At 35.5% G+C, this 11870-nt stretch overlaps 1 protein-coding gene across 1 annotated transcript; it reads left to right on the forward strand.

Annotated features, from left to right (window-relative positions):
- The first annotated feature begins 552 nt into the window (after nucleotides 1–552).
- On the forward strand, nucleotides 553–11870 carry LOC128219750 (heparan-sulfate 6-O-sulfotransferase 2-like). The gene is made up of 2 exons (XM_052927708.1): nucleotides 553–1193; nucleotides 9055–11870. The coding sequence occupies exons 1-2, from the start codon at nucleotides 619–621 to the stop codon at nucleotides 9719–9721; spliced, it is 1242 nt and encodes a 413-aa protein (XP_052783668.1). The 5' UTR covers nucleotides 553–618; the 3' UTR covers nucleotides 9722–11870.

Genomic DNA, 11870 nt, shown 5'->3' on the forward strand with positions numbered 1-11870 from the left:
TTTCGAACGGAAATATGAAAATCACAGATCTGTTTTTGTCAGCAATCATATATCATTGGTTTGCAGATATCTACGCAAAACTTTGCCCTTCCAAGACAAAAAATAAAAAGAAGTTGTAAAGATGGTAAATCTGTGAGAGTGCAGCTTTAACATCGTCTGAATTCACAGTACATTGGAACCTGATAAAAAGGATTGAAGAATGCAGCACTTTAAGTTATGATTTTCTAAATTAAGTTATAATTCTTATTATCTCAGTGACATCATATTATATTTATATTAATTTCTAATAAGCCCAGAAAAAAGTGAATCACAGATTCTTCTTAAACTGTTTGGAATGGATGGGCGTCTAGTTCACCCTGCCAAAGGATGATGATGATGATGATGATGATGATGATGATGATGATAATGATGATGATGATGATGATGATAAAAAATGATGACATATTATGGCAAGTGATGATGATGATGACAAATGATGATGACGATAATGATGATGACGATGAACATTAATATCTCATAACGACACAATCATTCGATCAATATAATTAAAAATGGTTGACAGCTGAATAAAAATGATTTTTTTGGCACTTCTTAATTGAATTACGACAACATTTGTCAATGCATTATGTTCTCTATAACCGATACCGAAACTGTTTGTACTTTCATACAATTAGACGTGTATTTAAGATCAAAATGACGTGGAGAAAGGCGATTATTTTCTTGATCATAGTCGCACTGTTTTCTGGCTTTGTCTTTCTGTATACCTGCGGAAATGACTCGTGCAGTCCAAACGCAATATTGCCTGCCGTGGTGTCCGACATCTCCCAGATAACTGATTCCTTCAATGCATACAAGGATGGACGCCTTCCTTACAACAACTTCAATGACACTGTTTTCGTCGAGTCACACCCAGTCAACTTCGACAAAGAAGATGTGATAGTTTTTCTGCACATTCAGAAAACAGGAGGAACCTCCTTTGGAAGGCATCTAGTAAAAAATCTTGAACTCGAATCTCCGTGTAAGTGCCATCGTAGGAAAAAGCGATGTGATTGTTACACTTCTAAAAAAACAATTTGGCTTTTTAGCCGATATTCCACCGGCTGGGTCTGTGGACTTCATGCAGACTGGACAGAATTAAATTCCTGTGTTGAAGAGGCTATGAATAAAAAGGAAAAGAAAATAAGAAAGAGAAGGTGTGTTTGAATACGTTACTTGCAATTTAAATATAGATATATTTATGTATATAATATATATATTACCGTCATCATCACGTAACATTTGGATAAAATCAGGGTTCAAATTTGGACTCCAATACTCACAAATGCAATTCTTGTTGACGGAACATTGCCGAACAGGGCACAAATCCCGAACACCTGTTAAAACAAGTTGTATGCACAGGGCTTTTTCACCAAAAGTTGTGAAGAGGCCTAGCCTTTTCATTTTGGGAAATTTAAATGCGTGAAATTCTGCAAATTGGGAAATTTAAATGCGTTAACGTCTCAAAATGGGAAATTGATAACAATATAATTCTATGGAGTAATTGGTCCTCGAATAAGGTTTAAGTTATGCAGCATGCTTCTTATGTCAACTTAAAAGATAAAAAAGAATAATTTGCTCAAACAGAATAAATTTTTATTGTAAATTTTTAAAGTAAGATCTTCCGTTTTGGGAAAAATATCTGGGATTTGTGAAAAAAACACCTGGAAATTGGGAAAAAATGCCGTTTTTCCCAATTGTGAAGTAGCCTGATTTCAGCCCCTATCAAAGAAGGTGAAAAAGCCCTGATGCATTTGTTTACTGTGATCATTTATTCGATGATCCAGAGATCAATACAGAGGCTTGCCTTGGTACAGTACACTCAACGAGTTAGACCCACTTTCCGTTTCCCTCCGCGGATTTTCGCTACTGCGGACAACACAATGATTTTATCGACTGTCCGCGTTCCTTGGAGTTTGAATTTAAGGCCCTCGGAGGGTAAAATCAGTCGACCGAAGAATAACAAACTCGGCGTTCCTCAGACTGGTTAACTCCACGCATACATGCCATATTTTCTGGAGACCATTTAGGGGGATTTGTTCAGAAAGGCTGAAATTTAGGTGGATTTTGGTAGTATTCAGGGAGATTTTTAGCAGGTTTAAGTTGGCGAAATTATTTTGAGACGCAAGTACGAAAAATTGTATTCATATATATTTTGGTATGAAAACCTCTAACTTTTTCATTATACAGAATTATTTTATGTCATGATTTATCATATTCTTATGATACACTGTCACAGACAATGCGAATGTCCGTCAGACAGTCGGACATGTCCGGTATATTTCAATTTTGACCGACGAAACTTTTGTTTTGGTCGGTCACAATGTCCGGTGAAAAATTGAAGTCAGCACCGTTTAATTTTCGGAAAATTTACTTTCAGTTTCTAAATAAATGTTCAGAGTTATTTTTATATCATGATTATTCAGCGTGTTAATCCGTGTTTCACTATTTGTAAACCCCGTTTCGACATGTTTCCGTAAAAGCCGATAAAAGGCGTAAGGTTCCGATTTCAGCTCGTACTCTTATACTTTTATTTTACGGAAATGTTCGGAAATTACAAAATTCCGTATGTAGTGGTTCCCGGCAATCGTGTTAATTTAAATATGATGATTAATATACCGAGCTGACTTTCTTTCCGCTCTGTTTAACATTGCCAATAACAAGAACTCTACTTTCGTTTTTGCATAAATGGTGTGCCTGAGTTTGACTAGTAGTACAATTCGTTACATTTTTAACCGTATTGTATCTTTAATTTAAAGATGAATAAAAAGAGTAAGATCTAGCTGTTCCATGGGTAGACGAACCAGATGAGTTTTTTTTGGAAGAATAAAATTATGACATTTATAAGATCCGAATATTGATTTTTTTACATTATGTTTGGCTTTTTTTTTGTAATTTATTATTGTACTGTAAGACAAATCTAACCAAAATGATCTAAACCTGTTATAATGGGAAATTACAAAACTTATTTAACAAAGAGGCTTAAAATCAAGGTTTAGGCTGATGTAACTGAATACTGTTTGTAACATTGCGACAGGTAAAAATTTGGTGCGACAGGTAAACTTTCAGTGTTTACCTGTCGCAATGTCCTGTAAAGAAGAAAAAGTTTTCGCGTTGTCTGCTGTCATGTCATACAGTAAATTAAATTACTTCTTCCAAAGTCTTTTAAAAACTTCTGCTTAACACTATCAGCTATGATAACGTTCAGACACTAAGAGAATGGAGTGAATATTATTAATTTCTTCCTTTTCCAAAATAGGAATATTTCTTTGCCTTTGATCATTACTTCAAATTAACTGATCACTTGTTGTTAAGGTTTCCTATCGGCATTTATCAAACCTTTTTTAAACAGTCATTTCACCCTTGCGTGGTTGTTTCCTTTCATTCCGTTTTACTCACATACTGTGGTTTCACTTCGTCATTATTGCCTGATATAAAATCTCTTAAAAAAAAAAAATTGCGGGGGATTTTTACCTCCCGCCGGGAGACCGAGGATGGATTGAAATTCCGGGGGATATGGCATGTATGCCGCGAAACTCTGCGTACACTTGATAAGAATCTATGCTGAAGTTATTTGATTTTTATTAAAATTTTCAACCAATTATGACGGCTCCAATAAATTGCTATTATTCTTTTTCCTCTGCCAGTTTTGCATGAAGTTAGCTTACCACAAGAATGCAGTTGTATTTCACAAGTTGCGCATGCATCTTATAAACGTGTTTTTGCTAATGACTGAATACATTGATAAACACATTTTATCAGAGAAAGGCTAGGTTACACATTTTCGGAAAATCAGGAGGTCAAACACGTGTTCAAAGTTCAACGCGCATGGTTTTGAAGGCCTTCTTGCCTCGTTTTCTGTGAAAAATTCCATTAAACGTCATAGCTATTTTTAACTACCAATAATAAATAGTATATTCTACATTGTATTGATCACGCTCTTGACGTCAGAGGTCATGGTTCAGAATCGTGTAAATAGTAGGCTGATTTATGATGCAATAAAATTAGTTGCACTACTTTAATGACTCAATGTTTATTATTCAAGACAATATACAATTGGCGTTTACGGACACAAATACAAATTAAACGTTGGTACATGTAAGAATCTTTTACGCTTAAGAATGTGCATAAGCATAAAAATAAATAACTTCTAAACAAGAATGATTTCTTGCTTATCTGATTAGACTCGGTGTTCCACCGCGGGCTCATAAAATCGGACGATTCTCAACGCTTTCGTTCATATTAAAATCGGCGGTAAGATAGCCACTCGGAGGAACTCGGGGGGGGGGGGATTTAGCGAGGGCAACAGTTTTACCCTTGGAGGAAACCCGCGATCATCGACTTTATCCCTCGGAGTGAGTGAGGAAAGTGGGTCTAACTCGTTGAGTGTACTGTAACACTTGCAAAGTTTCATCTTGTTTTGTTGAGTATTTTTCTAAAAATGCTATTCAGTGTTCTAATACACTTAAAGATCAAAGTGGGGAATGACATCAGAGGGTGCATGCCCATCTTTGAGGCCTAATGCAGTTATAAATGTTGACATACATTCAAGATATTTATAAGTACAGATCACGCTTTACATTTCATTTATTTTTATATCATATTTTTAAAAAACAGCAGAAACAATAAATAACTTTGCAGCTAAGTGTTTATTCAATATAGCATACTTATTAATTATAATTGTAATACCATGTATTTTTGCTTTTAAATAAAAATGTTCCGAATTTGTGCCCTTATCAAATAAGTTTGGGGCTACATATGTGCTCAAAACATCAAGCAAAGCAGAATTGTTCTCAAAGACTTTTGCCACATTGGATAGGATGTCCATGGTATATTAAACTTTTGTAAGTAATTTATTTTGGGCGACTGAAACCTTGCTCATTTGAAAACTCAGGGACATTATTTTCATTTACATTGCTGCAAGAGAGAAATCTTATTCGTATGGCTTTAATGGAGTACTCTATACCCTATTGTAATTTAGGTAAAACATTCCAGCAAAGATTGTGACAGACTTAAGAATACATGTTGAAACTCCCTTGAAATCTGCACAATTTATGCCTTAAAATATCTGGAAATACAGAATCAGAATTTCAAAGATTTTTTGGAATTAAGTATTAAAGGGGCTGTACTCCGTACGATGAAATAGCGAAAAAAAGAAGAAAATTGTCGAAAACTGACATAAACTTAATTGGTATCGATGTGTACAAGGGATTGAAACTTACTAACTGAAGTTCAAGTTACCACACAGTTTACAATGAATTTATTTATTTCACAGATTTTTTGTATTTTTTAATTAAAAACGATCACTAGGTATGTCTTAGTGTCTACCTAGTAGAATTCATTCCTTATGCATGATTGGCTAGGCAATGATATCACGTGATATTACCAAGTTAGGTTACAATATTCCTTAAATATTCCAACCGCTTAGGGTAAGCCTTCGTAGCACAGTGGTAACAACACTGGACTGCAATTTTGGTGACACCAGTTTACAATTATGATATCGAAGAGAAAAACATTTTATTAAATAATTGTCCTGACTCCTGAGATTCGGTACAGAAAAAAACTTTTTTGTGCTAATCTGGTGTAAAGTCCCTTTAATTTATCATGCACCAACCAGTCATACTTAAAGCAGATTAATAGTTGTATTAATTAAGCAGCTGTAAATGTTTGTTTCATTAAATTACAGTTTCTTTAGAAATATGTTTCCCACTAAGTTACATTGCATGAACATGACAATGGCTCGTAAGCACCACACAATTGCACTATAATAGTTAATAAAATCAACCTTGGGCACTTAAGCACTTAAGTACTTAATCACTTCTAATATGTGTTGAGAGGTTATCTTTGTCAATAGAAAGCTACACTTATGAGAGGGAATTGCTAAAACATATGGTAGGATAGCACTTTATGAAAGTTCAGATTTCCACATTGTCAACAGTAGGCTGTAACAAGTTATGCAAGTTCTAGATGATCTCATCTTTATTTTTGTTCAGAACTGATACATTTAACACACCACTGAATGCATTATTTTATAGACAATGACCTATTTGGAACTAGTCAACAGGGATGGAAACTAACTTTGCCAGCATGGTTGCCCGTCTGGGCAACCAACTTTTGGGTTTTGGTTGCCCGTCTTAAAATCTATGAGCCCATATTTTCTACCAAAAAAAGAACAATGTTAAATTTTATTTCCTTCTTAATACCATATAACTAATCATTCACGACTGAAAAAAGTAGTCTTTCAAAAACGCCACATTGTTTATAAAATGTCACAACAACCGTTTCCGTGGCCCAGTGGTTAAACGTCCGCCTACGGAGCGGGAGGTCGTGGGTTCGATCCCTGGCCGCGTCATACCGAAAGACGTTAAAAATTGGTACAAGTAGCTCCCTTGCCAGGCGCTCGGCATTTAAAGGGTAGTGCTTGGAAAAGTGGTGTACTCAGTACTGGTTTAACCCAGGAAAGTTGTTCCCCGTGTATCGGTGCTTAACACCGAGCACGTAAAAGACCCAAGTGGTCTCTTCCAAAAGAGCTAGGGTATCGCACCCGGACTTCCTTGTATCCATAAACTCCCTCTTCAGCGTGCTGTCCCTTCAGCAAAAAAAAAACTGGACCCCGTTGGAAATAAGTGCTTGCACTTTCACGGGTTATCCTCGACCGCAAGATCTAAATACATACATACATACAGACTAGGGCGCCGCCAATACGATAAAGAATAAAACTTAAACGATCGCTTTCATTGGCTGTTCGGGCCAGAGCATAAGTATCGAGTGATTTTCTTGAATATAACAATAGCGCCGAGAGGGCCGAATGTATTGATCGTTTGCTCGAAGCGAAAACAAGCGTCTGCAGTTTGTTTTGATCTGTCATTTTTACGACATGAATAATTGCAAAATGAAAAAGAAAACGTGTTCCCCAAAAAACTTATCGCCCAGCCGAACTACCATCTTAGACAATTCACTCGCCTGATCTGAAAATAACTCGCCTCGGGCGAACGGGCAACCGTTAGTTTCCATCCCTGGTCAATTACATTTTCAGATTTTTCCATTTTACTTGGAAAACATCAGGCCATAGGCACCAATTTACTTCCTTTTTAAACTAACTGGCACCACAAAATCAGGAACTCAATCAGTTTAAAGACCCAACTGGGGTATAAAAGGGAGGTAATGGCGGGCGGGTGTTTTCCCCTGTTTTTTGAAAGCATTTCAAATCAGGGAAGCATTTTTTAAAATTTTAACCTTAAAATCAAATTATTACAACCCATAAAAATTTAGGCATGTACATGTAGTTTGAAAGTGTGTCCATCAATATGTATACATATATCATAGTTTTATGTTAAAACATGGTCTTGATAATAAGAAATGCATATCTTCAATTTCAAAATTTGAATATAGTAGGAGGAGCTAACAAACTGATCATGTGATCTTCTGTTTGTAAACATGAGCACATGCTGGATAGGTCTATCTAGAATCAGATTTTCAATAATGTAAATGGCATGCATATAAACTTACTGAGTTCAGCTGCATTTTTTCTCACAACAGGGACAATAAAATTCCAGTGAATATAACACAGTGATATCATTATGGTAATGCCAGCTGTATTTGGGTATTTTGATCAGACCAATTCAAGTACACATCTTGGCATTATTTCTCTTTGTATTCTGAATACTGTCACATCAACATTGTCCCTTGCAGTAGTCTAGCTTTCTGTTTTAAATACTTTTGATTGTTTCATGCACTGTGATCTAACATTGACCAGAACTGTTTATATCTCACTCTGTGAACTGTTCTACTTTATTCATGTGTTGCCTATACACAGAGCCTTGCCTGTTCATGTGTAATATGTCACACATAAACACTCTGTACATGTTCCATCTTAAACATCATTTTCATTAGTTTCTCATTTTCCTGTATATTATAATATTATTTTCCAAAATGCTCCTTCTGATGGCGAAGGCAATCTTAGCTGATGATTATATTCTAAATTATTATGTAACACATCCTGTTGTTTTGACTGTTCATTCACAACCATTTATTTGTAAATTTTAACAAAATCCCAATTATTGTGATTGAATAATGCTTTAATGGTTAATTTTTGGTCCGCGTTTAATAAAATTGATAGATAAAACTGCTTATTTTCATCCATATGTAATGTGATGATATTCAAAAGAATGACTGTGAGAGCAATAAAATGGAGCCAAAATCATCCCGCCAGAAATAAACTTTCCTATTGAAATATAATAGGGTAGGTCGCTTATACACAAATTATTTTTTAGAGTAATTATGAAAAGTTGTGTCAATATAAATTAACCATTCTTTGAAAATGTTCAAGAACATAGATTGTAGATTTGAGTGTTACGTTTTAAAGCAATAAAATCACTTAATATTAAAATGCAATTTTACTTCAAAAGAAATACCACCCATTCAATATATGAACTGTTCCAATTTGCATGGGTCAGTTGGTCAGGGCTAAAGACTTCACATTTTGGAACATTTCTAGGTTGTAAACATTTTCTTATATAATGAATCTGTTAATTGAGCCTTACAACATCTGAAGCATTCCAACAAAGTAGCTACTCACTCAGATATGGGTTATGTTTGTTTACATTCTTGGGCTATAAATACTTCACAGGTACTGACCCTAACTGATAAGCCACTCCTCTTCTATAGCTCATTTACATCCGATAGTCTGATCGGATAAGCCACTCCTCTTCTATAGCTCATTTACATCCGATAGTCTGATCGGATAAGCCATTCCTCTTCTATAGCTCATTTACATCCGATAGTCTGATCGGATAAGCCACTCCTCTTCTATAGCTCATTTACATCCGATAGTCTGATCGGATGTTGGGTCTTTAAGTACTGTTCAACACAATAAAATATTGTTACTCCAATTTTTCACCACTGTGTAAACTAAGGTGGTGGATTGACTAATTGTTGAATTTTTTATTTTTTTTAAATCATAGAAATGAAATCAGGTATCCATATAAGTACCCTGCTAATCTGAATTTATATTTTCAGGTATCATTACATTACAGTACTGAGAGATCCGGTGAAGCGTTTTCTAAGCGAGTGGAAACATGTACAACGTGGAGCAACTTGGAAAACAGCCAAGCTGGTTTGCAATGGACATAGTGCCGTTGGAAATGAGGTCCCGCTCTGCTTTAACGGGACTGACTGGTCAGATGTGACCCTGGATGAATTCTTAAGCTGTAAACACAACTTGGCTAAAAACCGCCAAACTCGTATGCTTGCAGATCTTGCAAAGGTTAATTGTTACAATACCAGTAGCATGACACCTGAAGATCGGGACCAAAAAATACTAGATAGTGCCAAAGAAAATCTTTTAAATATGGACTTTTTCGGTCTTACAGAATTCCAGTTAAGAACACAAAAGCTGTTTGAATACACCTTTGATATACACTTCAAAAAGGAATTTGAACAGCTACCCGTCACCCATAGTGACAGAACAGATATTTCTAAAAGACAGAAGTCTGAAATATTAGAACAGAATAAACTAGATATTGCTCTCTACCAGTATGCAAAAGATCTGTTCCTTCAAAGAACGAAAAAGATGCGTGAAAAAACTGGTGATACGTTCGTAGAAAGGGATTATGATTTATTGGAGACGAAGGATCAGTTTGATGACTCGGTTGACTTTGCAGATGATGAGGACGATGATTCTTGATGAATACCACGTTTCAAAATTCAAGAATTTTCACTTTTTAGTGTCTGCCATATTTTATTTACAAAGTTGTTCTTGTGAATCTACATGTATTTGTATCTTATTTTATGAGCCATGGTTTTCACTTAAATTTATAATGTGTGAATCAGGAAGAATATTTGAGTAATTAAGTGTCGTGAGTCAGGGTATTTAACGAGTCTTTCCAGAGCCTTTTATTGGATCCTTTTACAAAAGTTTCGACACTTTGAATTCATTAAAATCATGCACTTTCACACATACAAAATACAAGATTTTAGTGTTAAAAACTACATTTAGCGTAGTATGCACATTTCTGGGGTGGATCCAGGATTCAACTTAAGAGGGGGCGTAAGTTAGGGCGTAACCTTTTAACTTATGCCCCTCCCTCAGAACCATTTGTTGGATTGGGGTTCGGGGTATTCTCCTAAGAAAATTTTAACAATTGCTAGTCCGAAAATGTGCATTTTGGCCGTATTTTATTTATTTTTTCTCTTACATGTACATTGAAAGTAAAGGAAACTTGTACGATTTTAGGGGGCATGCACCTGGCTAGTGACCTGGATCCGCTAGTGCATTTAGAAAATTACCATTGGTTGCGCCATAAGCAAGTAGAGAATCATTTGACAGTTCGTGACTTGAGATATTCAGGGTAAAGCTGCACTCTCACAGATTGACAGATTTGATAGAAAAATATTTTTTGTCATAGAATAAGTCAGTATTTGAGGAAATGTCTGAAAACCAGTGATATGCATGTAAGTTTGCTGACAAAAGATCACATCGCAGGTTTTTATATGTTTTATTTTTATGCAGAAAACTGTGATGTGATCTTTTAATGACAGCAGTCTTGTATAAATGGTTTCCAGACATTTATGCAAAATTGGCTCATTCCGAGACAAAAATTTGAAATTTTCAAAACGGTTTATCTGTAAGAGTGCAGCTCTAAGAAACACCTGCTTAAGGGAATGGTGCCTTTGCTTTAAATTGGCTTTTGATGGGTGAAAAATGTATAACAGAATTTCAAATGGTTTATATACCATAAGAAATAGTCAGTCACATTTTATCGGTAAGATCAGTTTTTCTCCCAACTCAAATAATTACATGTAGATCCAAAAATTTAACTTTAAATTCTTATCTTGCACACAGGCAAACATAAAACAAGTACCCGTATGGAACTCCTTTTTAATGGTCATCGCATTGTAATTACCTCCCTTATTGAAGACTTTCGTCTGTAGCCTCATAGAAGCCTAGTCATGTGGCAATATTTAGAATGCTAATTAATTATTTCTCGCCCTCGCCATACCCTCGGGTCGGGATGAACCTATTTCACACTCTCGGCCATGGAAGATACTAAGTGTAACCATTTTGTTAAAATGTAGGTTTGAGAAAATATTTGTAATTTGATAAGCGAAACTGGTAAATTTTGTCAGTTTGTGAAGATATACAGATTCTGGGAATAAGTATGGTAGCTGAAGAGGGAAACAATAATTAAAGTTTTGAACAGATGGGTACAAGGGTCTTAACAAAGCATTCTGTGACAGATAACTGATGTGGTCCACGTAATGCTGGATATTCTATATGTATTTGCGAGTTTAAACCCTGCCAAGTGCATGTGTATATATCATTAGCTTTTCCGTTCTTCGAAGCAATAAAGTGGAGGCATTGTCATAGTCATGTTGTTGTTGGCTGGCACCATTGTTGTCATTAGTAAGAAAAAATATTTGTATTCAGTTTGGCAATCATGTTACCAGTGACAATGTGATTGATGCATATACAAAGGGGCGGAACGCTAGCTTGAATAGTTTTTGAGTTATGCCCCTTGGTGTCATATCACATGGGGGAAATTGGTGGAGTGCTAGTATCTGTTCATGGTGCTCGTGTATTATGTACATCTTACTCCAGATTGTAACGCCAGGCTGCATGTGAAAGCCATCAGATGAGGTGACTGGTTTTGCTTGTTTACATGATTCAAAGTAGCAACAATATGTTATAATTTCTTCTTTTGTTCAGTGATGAAAATTACTTCTTGCACCGGATTTTCAATCTCATTTTTTTATAAAATAAAAAAAGGCTTATAATTCCAAAATAAACTATAAAACCGAAAATGTGATTGATTGTTTTTATAAATATCCACTTA

The sequence above is a fragment of the Mya arenaria genome, chromosome 15 (assembly GCF_026914265.1).
Source record: "Mya arenaria isolate MELC-2E11 chromosome 15, ASM2691426v1".
Lineage (NCBI taxonomy): Eukaryota > Metazoa > Mollusca > Bivalvia > Myida > Myidae > Mya > Mya arenaria.

Bases quoted from the DNA above. Each gene is read 5' to 3' on its own strand.
- LOC128219750 (XM_052927708.1), top strand. From the start codon at position 619: ATGCATTATGTTCTCTATAACCGATACCGAAACTGTTTGTACTTTCAT. The intron at 1,194-9,054 runs GTGTGTTTGAAT...TTATATTTTCAG, and splicing joins AAGAAAATAAGAAAGAGAAG to GTATCATTACATTACAGTAC.